The sequence below is a fragment of the Mauremys mutica genome, chromosome 11, assembly GCF_020497125.1.
Source record: "Mauremys mutica isolate MM-2020 ecotype Southern chromosome 11, ASM2049712v1, whole genome shotgun sequence".
In the NCBI taxonomy this organism is placed as follows: domain Eukaryota; kingdom Metazoa; phylum Chordata; order Testudines; family Geoemydidae; genus Mauremys; species Mauremys mutica.
This window is the reverse complement of record NC_059082.1, coordinates 52,850,606-52,865,822: the sequence shown is the minus strand read 5'-3', so window position 1 is coordinate 52,865,822 and position 15,217 is coordinate 52,850,606. Positions and strand designations below refer to the sequence as shown.

Here is a 15,217-nt window from a genome sequence, read left to right as displayed (position 1 = left end):
TCACGGCTGCCCGGAGCTGCCTGGGGCTGTGAGTACTGGGGCTTGTGACTCTGCACTGGAAATAAGGAGGGAGGCTGTTAGATAGTTAAGTGGGGAGGTGGTCGCTCTGTGTGGCTTTGCAGAGAGCGGCAGAAGAGGCACCGGAGGGGTTTGCTGGGGAGAGTTCACTGGCGCCGAAGACGACCAGGAGCACCCAAGACTCACCACCGGACTGGAACTAAGCTCAGGCCTCCTGAACTTTGTGTGCAGACACATTGCTTAGTGTCTGCCCCTCCAGACTGTGCTACCACTGGGTCCGTGGGGCCTTGTTTTGAATGCAGCCCTGTTTTACTGCTCCCCCTATATTTCTCCTTGTTGTTTTTCTCCTCCCAGCCCTCTGTAAATAAATATCTCCCTTTGTTATGTCCATTGTACTTTTCCTGTGGGTGTGTGTGTTCACTCTGGGGGGTTTGGAACAGGTGCCCCTGGGGTGGAAGGGATTTCTCCTGCTGCATTCCTGCGCGCGCTGTCTCTTGGCCAGAGCTGCCTGCAGAGCAGACTCCATCTTGGCTACGAGGGCGCTAAAGTTACACTTGGTGGCCCGTACGGGGACTTTGCAGCACACACACACACATACCCACACCCCTACGTTGCGCACCCTGGGTTTTTTCTTCACAGAGAAAAGAAACTCCTGAGTGACTTTCATCTCAGTAAAAAAAAAAAAAAATGGAGAGAGGATTATTAGAAGACCTGTGCCGAGGGGCACGAATCCCAGTAACCAAAGCTGTGCTGGTGGCGGGGTTCCCAGAAGAGATGGAACCAAATGAAATTGAGGAAAGCCTAGATGCAGCTGAAATACTGGGGAGGGTAAAGGTCCACACCCGTATTTACAACCGCAAAGTGAAGGGCATGGTAGCACTATGTACTCACTCCAAGGAAGCAGATCTTGACAAAGTGCCCAAAGAGGTGAAAGTAGAAGGTATCCCCTGGACAATTCTCGGGGCAGAGCAGTCCCCTCCTAGTGTGCCTGAGTCACTTGAGGTGGATTCTTTAGCACAGAAATTGCAAGCTCTGATGGTAGATGAGAAGCGGACAAGAGAAGAATTAATTTTAGCATTAGGAGGGGATCCAACACCTGCAGCACCCAGCCTGGTGGGATGGGCCAAAGAGCTAGGAAATGCTCTCAAAGATGCATTGAAGCCGGTACATGAAAATTCTCCATACAAGCGGTTACGTTCATTCTCGGGGGTGTCACCTGTACCATCAGGGGAGGATGATTATGAAACCTGGAGGGATTTTACGGTGCCACTTGTCCAAGAGTGGGAATGCTCTGATGCTGAGAAGCGGAAACGGGTGCTTGAGAGTCTGAGGGGACCTGCCATGCGAATTATCCGAGCCCTGAAAGACTCACAACCAGCCGCCACAGTGCAAGACTATTTAACCGCTCTTGAGAGTGTCTACGGTGCTACTGATAGCAGTGAAGACCTGTATTATCGGTTTCGCCATACCTATCAGGAGCCCCACGAACGATTGTCTGATTTCATCAGGAGACTAGAGGATTTGCTACAGCAGGTAGTGCGGAAGGAGGGCATCCCCACCAAGCGCATTGATTTCGCAAGATTGGACCAAATCCTCCGGGGCACCCGACAAGATGGGTTGATGTTGTGGAAACTGCAGCTGAGGGAGCGGGCCCAAGACCCACCCCCATTCCACAAGCTCATTCGAGAGATACGTGAGGAGGAGGAGCGATTGTTGCAAGCGGATGCAGTGTTGCAGCCGAAGACGGCAGGGAGTCACACCACCACAGTGCTTGGAGAGATGGAAGATGCCCCATCAGTGGCAGCAGCACTGAGAGATTTGACCCGAGAAGTGGCCATGATGAAAGCTCAGGGACATACTGTGCCATCCTCAAGAGAGGAGAGTAGCAGGAGGGGTGATAGCCAGCGTGAAGGTTTCTGTTATAACTGTGGAAGAGATGGTCACTATGCCTTCGACTGTCAAAACAAGACAGATCATGCAAGGGTATCTCAGAGATTGCAGCAGACCATTAGGAGGCTTCAGGGAAACACCCACAGGGCTTGGGGAAGGAGCAACCCAAGACAAGGCTCCCCAGGAAAAACCACAAACAGAGGCTACCCACGTGGGCTGATAGGCCCCCAGGCTATAGTACCTGTTCGTATAGAAGGACGATTGTGTGAGGCATTGCTGGACAGTGGATCACAGGTCACCATACTTTATGAATCTTACTACCGAGAACACCTGCAGCATTTGCCCCTGCGTCCCCTGTCTGGCCTGACAGTCTGGGGAATTGGCTGTGACTCCTGCCCCTATCGGGGATATATCCTGTTGAATGTTCAGTTCCCAAAGAACGTTGCGGGGGTAAACCAGGAAACAGAAACTTTGGCACTGGTCTGCCCAGATCCAAAGGGAAGCACCTTTAATCCTAGGGACAAATGCAAACCTGTTCCAGAGGTTGGCGTGGAAATGCCGTGAGATGGCAGGGAACAACTATCTGCAGGAGCTGCCAATGCACGCTTTATGTAAAGCCGCATACCAGCGAGCCAGGGGGCCCCCATCCCAAGAGAAGACCAAGGCTAGGCCTTTTGGGAGGGATAGTTTCCAGTTTGGGGATTCCCCCATTCCTGCTGAGTGGAAGGACCGCCTGTGTGAGAAGTTAGTCAAGAGGAAGGCTGTTTTCTCTATGCACGAATGGGATGTTGGGTGTGCACATGATGTGGAGCACCATATCCACATGCAGGATGGTCGGCCTTTTCGAGAGAGGTCAAGACGATTAGCCCCCGCTGATATTGAAGATGTGAGGCAGCACCTACAGGAACTGGTTCAAGCAGGTATCATTGAGGAATCCAGGAGCCCCTACGCATCGCCAATCGTCGTAGTACGAAAGAAAAGTGGAAAGGTGCGCATGTGCGTCGACTATCGCACTCTGAACCGGCGGACGATCCCTGACCAATACACAATGCCCCGGGTGGATGACGCTTTGGATAGCCTGAATGGTAGCTGCTGGTTCTCTGTCCTTGACCTCCGCAGTGGATACTATCAAGTGCCCATGGCACCCGAGGACCGGGAGAAGACAGCATTCATCTGCCCTTTAGGATTTTACCAATTTAATCGCATGCCTCAAGGAGTATCTGGAGCTCCAGACACATTTCAGCGACTCATGGAGCGGGTGGTAGGGGACATGCACCTGTTGGAGTGTCTGGTGTACCTGGATGACATTATAGTGTTCGGGCGCACTTTAGAAGAACACGAGACTCGGCTGTGCAAAGTCCTGGATCGTTTGGAACAGGCTGGCCTCAAGTTATCCTTAGACAAGTGCATCTTCTGCCAGACATCCGTGCGGTATGTGGGACACATAGTGTCTGCAGATGGTATAGCTACAGACCCAGAGAAGGTGAAGGCGGTAACTACCTGGCCGAGGCCCACAACTCTCAAGGAATTAAGGTCATTTCTGGGATTCTGTGGCTATTACCGCAAGTTTATCAAGAATTTTTCGCACATCGTACATGCACTCACAGAGCTCACCAAGGGATACCCCCCCACAAATAAGAAGAAGGGGAACTCACCTCGCCATAAATACTTCAATGTGGGTGCACCTTTTGGAAAACGGTGGACTGCTGAGTGTGAAGAAGCTTTCCATAAAATCATTCAACAGCTCACGCAAGCACCTGTTTTGGTGTACGCTGATCCCACCCAGCCGTATGAACTTCATGTTGATGCAAGCTACACTGGTTTAGCCGCTGTCCTTTATCAAGAGCGTGAAGGCAAACTCCGACCGGTAGCATTTGCAAGTCGAGGTCTCACACCGCCTGAGAGAAACTACCCTGCACATCAAGTGGAGTTCCTGGCATTTGAAATGGGCCATCACAGAGAGGTTCCATGACTACCTCTATGGGGCCAAGTTCACTGTAAAAACTGATAATAACCCTTTGACATACATCAAGACAACAGCAAAATTATCCGTAGCAGGACACCGGTGGTTAGCGGCACTCTCTGCCTATGATTTCACTCTGCAGTATCGACCCGGTCGAACAAACGTGGATGCAGATGCCTTGTCTCGGCAACCTCACTCTAAGGATTTATTACCCAGTGATCAGATGAATGTGGGGACCTCTGCACTGAGAGCTTTATGCCAACGGGTATCCATTGTGGAGGAAAAATCCACAGCCAATGGAGAACGAGCAATTGACTGTCTGGGTGCACCACCAGAAGCCATACCGAACCAATAAGCGATCCCATCCTTTATGCATTGGAAAGGGGAAAAGATCCCAGGGCTATTCGACCGAGTCACCCAGAGGAGGCCCTTTTGCTGAAAGAATGGGATCGCTTATTGGTTCGGGATGGACGACTTTACCGAGGGCAGAAGCATCCTCAGAGGCCTCACCATAAGCAGTTGGTGCTACCGCAGAAGTACCGGCAAGGCGTGTTAGAGGCCTGCCATGATCGAATGGGGCATCTGGGAATCGAGCGGTTGGAGGCCCTAGTTAAGGCAAGATTCTATTGGCTCCGAATGGGGCCTGACATCGCCCACCATATTCGCACCTGCACCAGATGTATCCAACGAAAGACTCTGCCTAAGCAGGCGGCTCCTCTTGTCAGCATCACAAGTTCTGCACCCATGGAGCTTGTCTTTATGGACTTTCTGTCATTAGAGCCTGATCGCCGGGGTACTGCAAATATCTTGGTGGTCACTGACCATTTTACTCGTTATGCCCAGGCTTATCCCACCAAAGATCAAAAAGCTTCCACGGTCGCCAAGATCCTGTGGGAAAAGTTCTTCGTCCACTATGGGTTGCCCGCCAGACTACACTCAGATCAGGGACGGGATTTTGAAAGTCGATTAATAAAAGAACTTTGTAAGATCATGGGGATAAAAAAAATCACGTACCACCCCTTATCATCCCCAAGGGGATCCACTACCAGAACGATTCAACCGCACACTACTGAACATGCTGGGAACTCTGGAGCCTCAGCAGAAAAAATACTGGAGCCAGCACGTAGAGCATTTGGTTCATGCATATAACTGCACTTGACACGATGCAACTGGGTTCACACCATACATGTTAATGTTCGGTCGAGAGGCCCGGTTGCCGATCGATCTCTGTTTTGAAGTGTCTTCAGATGGGGCACTCCCAAAAACATACTTGGGGTATGTGGCGCGCTTAAGAGATCAACTGAAAGAGGCATATCGAATAGCGACGCAAGCAGCTGGTCACCAGAATCAAAAGAATAAAACCCGATATGATCAGCGAGTGAGGCAACAGGAGATTCGGGTTGGTGACCGAGTTTTGGCCCGAAATCTCGGACTACAGGGAAAACACAAAATTGCAGATCGTTGGGAGTCACACCCGTACATTATAGAGAAGCAACTTGGGGATCTACCAGTGTATCGCATACGTCCTGAGGGCAGTCGTGGCCCCACCAAAACTCTCCACCGGAATCATCTGTTACCTATAGGACAAGTATTGTTTCCCCGTGAGGATGTTTCCACAGATTCTGAGACTCCTGGACCTGCAAGTCGGACACGGTCCCAACGATGGAAATATACCCGTCCTCTGCAAACACCCAGCTCCTCGGAGAGTGAGGATGAAATAGGGTTTGGTGAACATCCAGTTGGGAATGACCTGACCCTAATGGATCCTTTTGTTGTCACGCAAAGAGATGGTGAAGGGGAAGACCCCACACTGAGCATTCCCGAGGCCTCACTGTCCCAAGCTGTGGAGACCCCCCAAGAACATGATGAGGAAGGCTCAGTGCAGGCAGAGAACCCTGTACCCCAAACAGCCACTTTAAACCCAGATGCACTTGAATTCGTGCCTCAAGGACCCATCATCTTGCCTCCATGTCCGGTGGTGTCACCTCAGCCAACATCCGACAGCCAGCCTAGACGTTCCTCTAGGGAAGGGAAGCCCAGGTGTGTGCTGACGTATGATCGTTTAGGGGAACCCAGTGACCTACAGCTTCCTGGGGTGCCACGGGGGGCGAGCTGCCTCATGGGAAACCTGTTCCACCCCTCGGGGTCCTGTGGGATGGATGATGGGAATGCTTCTGACGAATGGGGGCCCTGGGTCTCCTGCTGGGGATCCATGGCTTAAAGTTGCCTACCTTGATGGGGACATCAAGGATTATTTCTTTTGGGGGGGGAGAGTGTAACCCCTTTGGGGTCTAGAGAGCATGGCCCCTTTAAATCTTTTTCCCAAGGGGGAGGGGGAGAGTAAGAAAAAGGAGGGAAACTCCAGGTGGCAGGGCTGGAGCTGGAGGGAGAGAGAGGAGAGCAGCATGGCTGGCCCTGGAGAAGGAAGCAGAGAGAACCTGCCTGAGGCCTGAGAAGGACAGGCCCGATCGGGGACAGCCCAGGACAGGAGCCAGGAGGAGCCCTGTGCCGGGGGGAATCACCCGAGGAGGACAGGCCGGAGCTGGACCCAGTATCACGGCTGCCCGGAGCTGCCTGGGGCTGTGAGTACTGGGGCTTGTGACTCTGCACTGGAAATAAGGAGGGAGGCTGTTAGATAGTTAAGTGGGGAGGTGGTCGCTCTGTGTGGCTTTGCAGAGAGCGGCAGAAGAGGCACCGGAGGGGTTTGCTGGGGAGAGTTCACTGGCGCCGAAGACGACCAGGAGCACCCAAGACTCACCACCGGACTGGAACTAAGCTCAGGCCTCCTGAACTTTGTGTGCAGACACATTGCTTAGTGTCTGCCCCTCCAGACTGTGCTACCACTGGGTCCGTGGGGCCTTGTTTTGAATGCAGCCCTGTTTTACTGCTCCCCCTATATTTCTCCTTGTTGTTTTTCTCCTCCCAGCCCTCTGTAAATAAATATCTCCCTTTGTTATGTCCATTGTACTTTTCCTGTGGGTGTGTGTGTTCACTCTGGGGGGTTTGGAACAGGTGCCCCTGGGGTGGAAGGGATTTCTCCTGCTGCATTCCTGCGCGCGCTGTCTCTTGGCCAGAGCTGCCTGCAGAGCAGACTCCATCTTGGCTACGAGGGCGCTAAAGTTACAAAATTAATTGCAATTAATCACACTGTTAAACAATAGAATACCAATGTCATCTGAAAGTGAGAATGGGCGTTCACATGGCATTGTTGTAGTCCGCGCTGGAATATATTTACGTGCCAGATGCGCTAAAGATTCATATGTCCCTTCATGCTTCAACCACCCTTCCAGGGGACATGCATCCATGCTGATGACGGATTCTGCTCGATAACACTCCAAAGCAGAGTGGACCGATGCATGTTCATTTTCATCATCTGAGTCAGATGATACCAGCAGAAGGTTGATTTTCTTTTTTGGTGGTTCAGATTCTGTAGTTTTCACATCTGATTGTTGCTCTTCTAAATCTTCTGAAAGCCTGCTCCATACCTCGTCCCTCTCAGATTTTGGATGGCACTTCAGATTCTTAAACCTTGGGTCGAGTGCTGTAGCTATCTTTAGAAATGTCACATTGGTACCTTCTTTGTGTTTTGTCAAATCTGCTGCAAAAGTGTTCTTAAAACAAACATGTGCTGGGTCATCATCCGAGACTGCTATAACATGAAATATATGGCAGAATGCAGGTAAAACAGAACAGGAGAGAGACAATTCTCCCCAAAGAAGTTCAGTCACAAATGGAATTAATGCATTATTTTTTTAAATGAGCATCATCAGCATGGAAGCATGTCCTCTGGAATGGTGGCCGAAGAATGAGGGGGCATACGAACATTTAGCACATCTGACACATAAATACCTTGCAACACCGGCTACAAAAGTGCCATGCAAATGCCTGTTCTCACTTTCAGGTGAGAATGTAAACAAGATGTGGGCAGCATTATCTCCTGCAAATTTTAACCAAACTTGTTTGTCTGAAGGATTGGCTGAAGTAGGACTGAGTGGACGTGTAGCCTCTAAAATTTTAGATTGTTTTATCTTTAATGCAGTTTTTTTGTACATAATTCTACATTTGTAAGTTCAACTTTCATGATAAAAAGAACAGGAGTACTTGTGGCACCCTAGAGATTAACAAATTTATTTGAGCATAAGCTTTTGTGGGCTACAGCCCACTTCCCACCAAAGCTTATGCTCAATAAATTTGTTAGTCTCTAAGGTGCCACAAGTACTCCTGTTCTTTTTGCGGATGCAGACTAACACGGCTGCTACTCTGAGGCCTGGTCTACACTAGGAGTTTATGTCGAATTTAGCAGCGTTAATTCGATTTAACCGTGCACCCGTCCACACCAGGAAGCTAATTAGTTCGACCTAGAGGGCTCTTTAGTTCGAATTCGGTACTCCACCCCGACAAGGGGAGTAGCGCTAAATTCGGCATGGCTATGTCGAGTTAGCCTATGTGTGGACGGAAATCGACCTTAGTAGCTCCGGGAGCTATCCCACAGTGCACCACTGTGTTGACGCTCTGGACAGCAGTCCGAGCTCAGATGTTCTGATCAGCCATACAGGAAAAGCCCCGGGAAAATTTGAATTCCTTTTCCTGTCTGCCCATTTTGAATCTCAGTTCCTGGTTGGACATCGGGGCGAGCTCAGCAGCACCGGCAGCGATGCAGAGCTCTCCAGCAGAGGGGTCCATGCAATCTCAGAGTAGAAAGAGGGCCCCAGCATGGACTGACCGGGAAGTCTTGGATCTGATCGCTGTGTGGGGCGATGAGTCTGTGCTTTCGGAGCTGCGCTCCAAAAAACGGAATGCAAAGACCTACGAGAAGGTCTCCAAAGCCATGGCACTCAGAGGATACAGCCGGGATGCAACGCAGTGCCGCGTGAAAATCAAGGACCTGAGACAAGGCTACCAAAAAATCAAAGCGGCAAACGGACGCTCCGGAGCCCAGCCCCAGACATGCCGCTTCTACGAGGCACTGCATGCCATTCTCGGTGGGTCTGCCACCACTGCCCCACCAGTGACCGTGGACTCTGAGGATGGGATAGTGTCGAGGGGCAGTTTCTCGGCGATGTTCGCGGATGGGGAAGATGAGGAAGGGTTTGTGGAGGACGAGGCAGGCGACAGCGCTTACAATACTGATTTCCCCGACAGCCAGGATCTCTTCATCACCCTCACAGAGATCCCCTACCAACCCTCCCCGGCTGTTAACCCGGACTCTGAATCAGGGGAAGGATCAGTCGGTAAGTGCTATAAACATATAAACATTTATTTTTTTAAAATCAGGAATAAAAACTATACGAAAAGAAGGTCAATACATATAGCGATCGAATAGAAATCCTCCTGGGACACTTCCACGAAGCTCTCGTACAGGTACTCGAAAAGCCTACGCAGGAGGTTCCTGGGGAGAGGTGCCTTATTGGGTGCTCCGTGGAAGCACACTCTTCCACGCCAGGCCATCCTGAGGTACAATGGGAGCATTGCCTCCACCAGCATGGCAGCATAGGGCCCTGGTCTGTGCAGGGATTCACACAGCATGCGCTCTCTGTCTGTCCTAGTGACCCGCCTCAGGGTGATCTCGCTCGGCGACTGATGCATCTAATTAGGGGAATTAATGTAATGTTACTATTGTGAATGCTTGACTTTTCCTTTGCATAACAATGACCGTCGTTTAACAGCCACGTGTTGGAGGCTGCAGAGGGAAAGCATACAGGGATCTTTCCCGGGGACAGCCACGAGGGGCTGGAACAGGGTCAGACTTTATGCTTTCCAGATTGCCTGCAGCAGGAGGCCACTGCTATCCATTAACTTTTAAGCAGCCTAAAGTTTATGGCTTACCAGGCCTGGCTGCTACACGGATTCTGCTGTCCTGCCCCGCTTGTCCGATCTCCAGTGCAAGACCCCAGGCAATGAAAGCGAATGCCGAAAATTCGAACTTGTCCTGAGAGCACATGAGATAGGTGCCCTGTATGGTCTTGTTCACAGAAACTGAGTAGACTGTGTTCAGTGTTCGCAAACATGTATCTTTGCAAGGAAATCACTTCCTTTTTCCCATCACACAGCTGCGGCTGTTTCCCGAACTGCCCCGGCATCCCCCTCACAGAGGCTGGCGCAGATTAGGCGGCGAAAGAAAAAGACTCGGGACGAGATGTTCGCTGAACTGATGGCCTGCTCCAGAGCCGAGGCGGCCCAGCAGAGCCAGTGGAGGGAGACCCTCTCTCAGCAGCAGTGCTCACACAGCGAACGGGAGGACAGGTGGCGGCAGGAAGACCAGCAGGTGACTCAAACGCTGCTTGGACTAATGAGGGAGCAAACGGACACGCTCCGGCACCTTGTGGATGTTCTGCAGGACCGCAGGCAGGAGCAGAGAGCCCCCCTGAACTGTATCTGCAACCGCCCTCCCCCACCACAAAGTCCTGTCCCCCCCCCTCACCCAGAATCACAAGAAGGAGAGGCGCTAGGGGCCGTGAAAACTGTCACTCCACCCCAGCAGAGCGCTCATGTACCAAACAGCTCTCATTCCCTAAAGTTTGAGAATTGCTTCCCTTCCTGGCTCACCCAATCCAAAATCCCAGTTTCATCCCCCAACTGTGTAGTTGAGTATTAAAAATAGTTTGCTGTTCATTACTGTTTCCGTCATGTTTCTTTGCAGAAGACTTTGTGTGAAGGGGAGATAGGGGTTTGTTAATTGCATAGGACAGCCACCATTACCAGGGTACAGATATGGGGGCAGGATCAACAGCAGGTCACACACAGAGTGCAGTCACTAGGCACCCGGGTCACTCTGGGAGGTGTCTGCTGCCCCAGGTCAGTCTCAGGGCTGACAGAATGTCAATGTCACCAGTACCCATCTTCTGGCTCTCCCTTGCACGCCAACAAGGAGCACCTTCCTCACTTATCTGGTCCCCACCAGCAACTGATCTGCTCAGCCCTTGCAGATCCTTTTAACTGGGCCTGCTGCACTTGGATTGGTTGCTTCCCTGCAGCCTTTCTAGGCAGGCCTGGAGGACCCACCTTTACTGCTCCTTTTCTGGGGCGGAGTGTAGTAGGACCATGAGGCCTCCAGCGGGGGCCTGCCACACCCTCCTTCAGTCTCACCTTAGCTTCAGAACTCTGCCATCTGGGAACAGCCAGGCAGGTGATTGGCTGAGGTTACTGCTGCTGATAGGCACATGTATGAACTGTGGGCACAGCTAGTCCATGCCAAACACGCTCAGGGGTTCACTCCCTACCCCATTGGCTTGACTGGCCCACCTGCCACTTCCCAATGTTAAGAGCACAAGTCTCTAGGGCAGGGACTGGCTCTTCTGGTGAGTCCATGCAGCGCCAACCAAAATGGGGCCCTGTCCTCATTGAGGACAGCAGGTGCTACAAATAACACCACAACTGAGATTTAATTAGTGACTCTGGCTATGACACCTGTTCCCAGAACAGCCTCCATCTCCCACTCCTGTAGCTGTGTTGGCTCTGCAAGGTGGCTGGGAGGAACAACATGCCATTGCCAGCAAAGCCAGCAGACTGGTCTCAAAGAACCAGAGAGGAGATGTTCTGAGGAAGAAAAGGTCCCTTTTACATTCGCTTTACGACCCTACTTTACAGATCCCACCGGCAGTCACCCATCACATTGACAACTAAGTGGTAATGGTGGGGGCGGGGTATTTGCCACAGTGACTAAGGTGGGGTAATGAATACAGCATTGTCAACCCCAAACGCATGTGTCAGGCCTCAAAAAAATCATGAGATTGACTTAAAAATAATGCAATTTTAAAAATAGAATAAAGGTGGGTTCTTTTGCTTGGCCTGCTGGTTTTTGAGTTTTTAAGATTCAGTTTTAGGCTTTTCAGACTTTGCTCTGTGACCAGGGTGCTAGAAACGTCCTTTTTTTAAGGCAAGTTGAGATGCTTACATAATCACCTGACTCCAGGAGCTGGGGGTTTAAGGGAAAACACCAACTATCATGAGAGTTGGCAACACTGTATAGAACACAACTCACAGCCATATGCATGTGTCCCCATTTTCAATGCATGCACAATTTCACAACAGAACAATGGGTGCTTTCCATTTTCTTTGTTCTTAATCAACAACAAGGTTAAAAAATGAGTGAATTTTGTACTGATGAAATGGAGGAAAGTGACAGTGCCGGAGACCAAGGCCTCTGCTTATTCACAGATCAGGTACAGCGGGCACAGCGACAGGGTGAGCTCCCCAGTGTACCGAACTCCTGCCCTCTCTACAGGAGAGGGGGATTCATTGTCCATTGCCTGCTTGCCTCTTAGTCCCTCTGCTGAGACATCCGACAATCAGTGCCAATAGTATTGGTGGCGCCTAATGTTAATATGTGTCCTCTGGGGCCTGGACTGAGACCATCAGCACCTTTTACCTGAGCCACCCAACAGCCATTAGATGGGAGGCCTTCTGATCGCTGCTAACCTAGGCTGGACTTGAACTGGTGCCAGAAGTAAAAAGCTAGAGCTGGCCCCTGAATAAACCAATGCTCCCTAGCATCATCCCACAGATTTTGAGCTGCAGGTTAGAAAGGTAACATTAACATCATTATTATTTACTAATAAAATCATCATTACAAGCTCATTTCTATCTTTCCATGGTACTTTTCTGGCCCCTGTCAAAACGGTACCTGAATGGTTCAACCCTCACACACCTCATTGCACAGATGGGGACTAACGCACAGACAGGCTATCTGACTTTCCCAAGGTCCCACAGACAGTCTGTGGCAGAGGAGAGAACTGAACCCAGGCCTCTCAAGTTATGGTCTAACCACTAGGCCATCCTACCTCTTTCATCCCGGTGGAAGGGGCAGAGCCAGCAGGCTAGCCTCCCCAAGGGGGGATTCACCCACTGCCCATGACCACAGGCTATATATATATATATATGGGATATACTGCAAATGCTACATGTATAATAATGACTGGCAAAATTTACTTCTACATTGCCCTGAACTAATGTGGTGCATTCATTCATCATGGGCTGCTGAGTACAAGAAACAAATCCCACATCTGAACATTGCCCTTTGACCTGTCAGAGGTCAGCCTCCTTTTTGTATTGGATTCAGACAGTTATGGTGCCCACCAGAGGCACAGAATAGTAATATCTGGCCAACTCACGCATTACGAGCCATTGCCTATGGACCTCATTTTGACCTTGGAATTTTCAGATGTCATTCACAGGTCTCCATCCATCCTCATCAGCTTTTAACCTTTCCATGGAAGATTTAGGATCTCAAACCAGAGGCCATTAGCAGCTACTGTCTTGAAATTCAATCACTTGGTCATTATGGGCCACAAATTGAAATCAAAATGTGACATATGGCATTTTGCTGGTAAGCCACCAGACAGGCATCAGCAATGGTGTCCATGTGAGTTGGGCATCCACTTCTATTCAGTGGATTTTAGCCAAGAAAAGCACCAAAGTCCCAACCTCCCCAAGGGTGGAGGGCTGTCAGCTCGGAGCTAGATCGCTTTACAACCACCCACATTCAGGAATCACTTCACCCAGCTCTGAAAAGTAGCCACCTCTGGGGTGGAATATAGCAGCTATTTAAAAACACTGAGCAATCCTACACAACAGTTCAGATCAGGACGCATCTCACCTCACTTCCTGATCTTTGTATAGAAATAAATCAGCAGGGGAAATTTAGGGAGGCGGAATGTATGACTGGAATTAGACTAGCACAGCAGAGCTAAGACCTACGAAGGGATCTTTAATGGTCACACATGGATAGGACCTTTCCTTTACGTCCCATATGAAAAATCACAGCTCTGGCAGCACAATGTCTTGGCAGCATGCTGGGGCTTTAGTTCAGCGTTAACTCAGAAGGAAGAGGATTTCCCTCTGAAATCATCAGTGCTACTCCTTCCAGCCTGACATGATCTGTGGTATTTATTTATTCATACAACATCTGTGGTCCAAAGAGTTGGGTTTCTCTGGAGGCTTTCCAGTTAAGCCTGGCCTAGGCCCTGCTTGGGAGCTCAGCCAAGATTCCATCAGAAAGCAGGATGCCTGCAGCATAACTGATGGTACCTGTGTCCCTTGTCAACACTTCTGCTGGGGAATGTCACGTTTCAGGATAATGGCCCTCACACACACAGTTCTGTTGTCTCCGGGAGAACGTTCTCACACATTGCCTGTTGCAATGTCACTTCACGGCTCAGAATGATTGTTCCTGTAAGTAACCACGCAAAGTGATCCCTCAATAGCTCAGCGAACAGCTTGTGAAAGAACAAAACAACCAGCCCCCAGAAGTGCTATGTCTGGCCTGGTGCTGAGGAAGGCTAAAATAAAACCTGTGACTTCGGCTACTACCACCAGGACTGAGGTTTTGGTGGGCCCAGGGACCTAAAGCAGGCACCAGGCTAGCAAGACAGCAACTCTTGCTAATTGCTTTGGGGAGACTCCCTGAGCCAGGAGCAGTGGTGACCATGGGACCTCATGACCAATGAAGAAATAATTTGTAACTAAGGCAGAGTCTCACCTGGCTGCCCAAGGTGTGATCTGGGTGTGAAAAGTTTGCTGTGCCTAGACAGCTCCTTTTGTCACAAGAGAGCCAGGTAACCGAATGGAGGTAAGCGCCAGGGCCTGATGCTCTAGAGTAAGGAGCTCTCTGCTCCCTTCTGTTGGAAGAAAAGCCACAGAGCTAGTTGACCTGCATAAGCTGTTTACCCAGAACTCCAGATGGATGGACACTATGGATCAAGTACAGCCAGGGCCGGCTCTAGGTTTTTTGCTGCCCCAAGCAAAAAAAAAATTTTTTTTGGCTGCCCCCCACCCCAGCCCTGGGCTCCCCCTCACACTCCCCTGCTGCCCCTGCCCTGGGTTCTCCCCCGATCCACCCACACCCCCTGCCACCCCAGCACTGGGCTCCCTCCTTTTCCCCCCACCAATGCCTTCCCCCTACCCCCTGCCACCCCAGCCCTGGGCTCTCCCCCCAACCTGCACCCTCCTTCTGCCCCAGCCCTGGGTCACTGGTAGCTCGCTCCCAGGGCGGGTCATTCAGCAGGAATTTTGGATGTGCACAGAACACAGACAGGATTGGTTCCCATATGGTTACAGAACTGCAGTAAAGTGGAACAATTTTCAGCTTGTGTGATTGGAGGATATCTGGATGCATATTATAAGACTGTCCTACATAAATGAGGAAAAGTTGAGGTGCCTTTATTATTCTTTTGTTCCACTCTTTCTTTCTATGGGGAATTTGCCAGTGCAATATCACTGTCTTCCTTTTAAACAAACAAATAAAAAAAAAAGGCAATGGCTGTTGAAAATAGCAATTCCAGTCCTAAAAACCACTGGGAAGCATTTCTTGCTCAATTTTATCCGACTTTTTCTACAGCAAGTTACAGT

The 15,217-nt window shown here is 50.4% G+C and overlaps 1 protein-coding gene across 1 annotated transcript; it reads left to right on the top strand.

Moving 5' to 3' along the window:
- The first annotated feature begins 705 nt into the window (after window positions 1-705).
- Window positions 706-2,472, top strand: LOC123344109 (paraneoplastic antigen Ma1 homolog). Its single transcript, XM_044979907.1, has one exon. The coding sequence runs from the start codon at window positions 706-708 to the stop codon at window positions 2,470-2,472; it is 1,767 nt and encodes a 588-aa protein (XP_044835842.1).
- The last annotated feature ends 12,745 nt before the right edge of the window (window positions 2,473-15,217 follow it).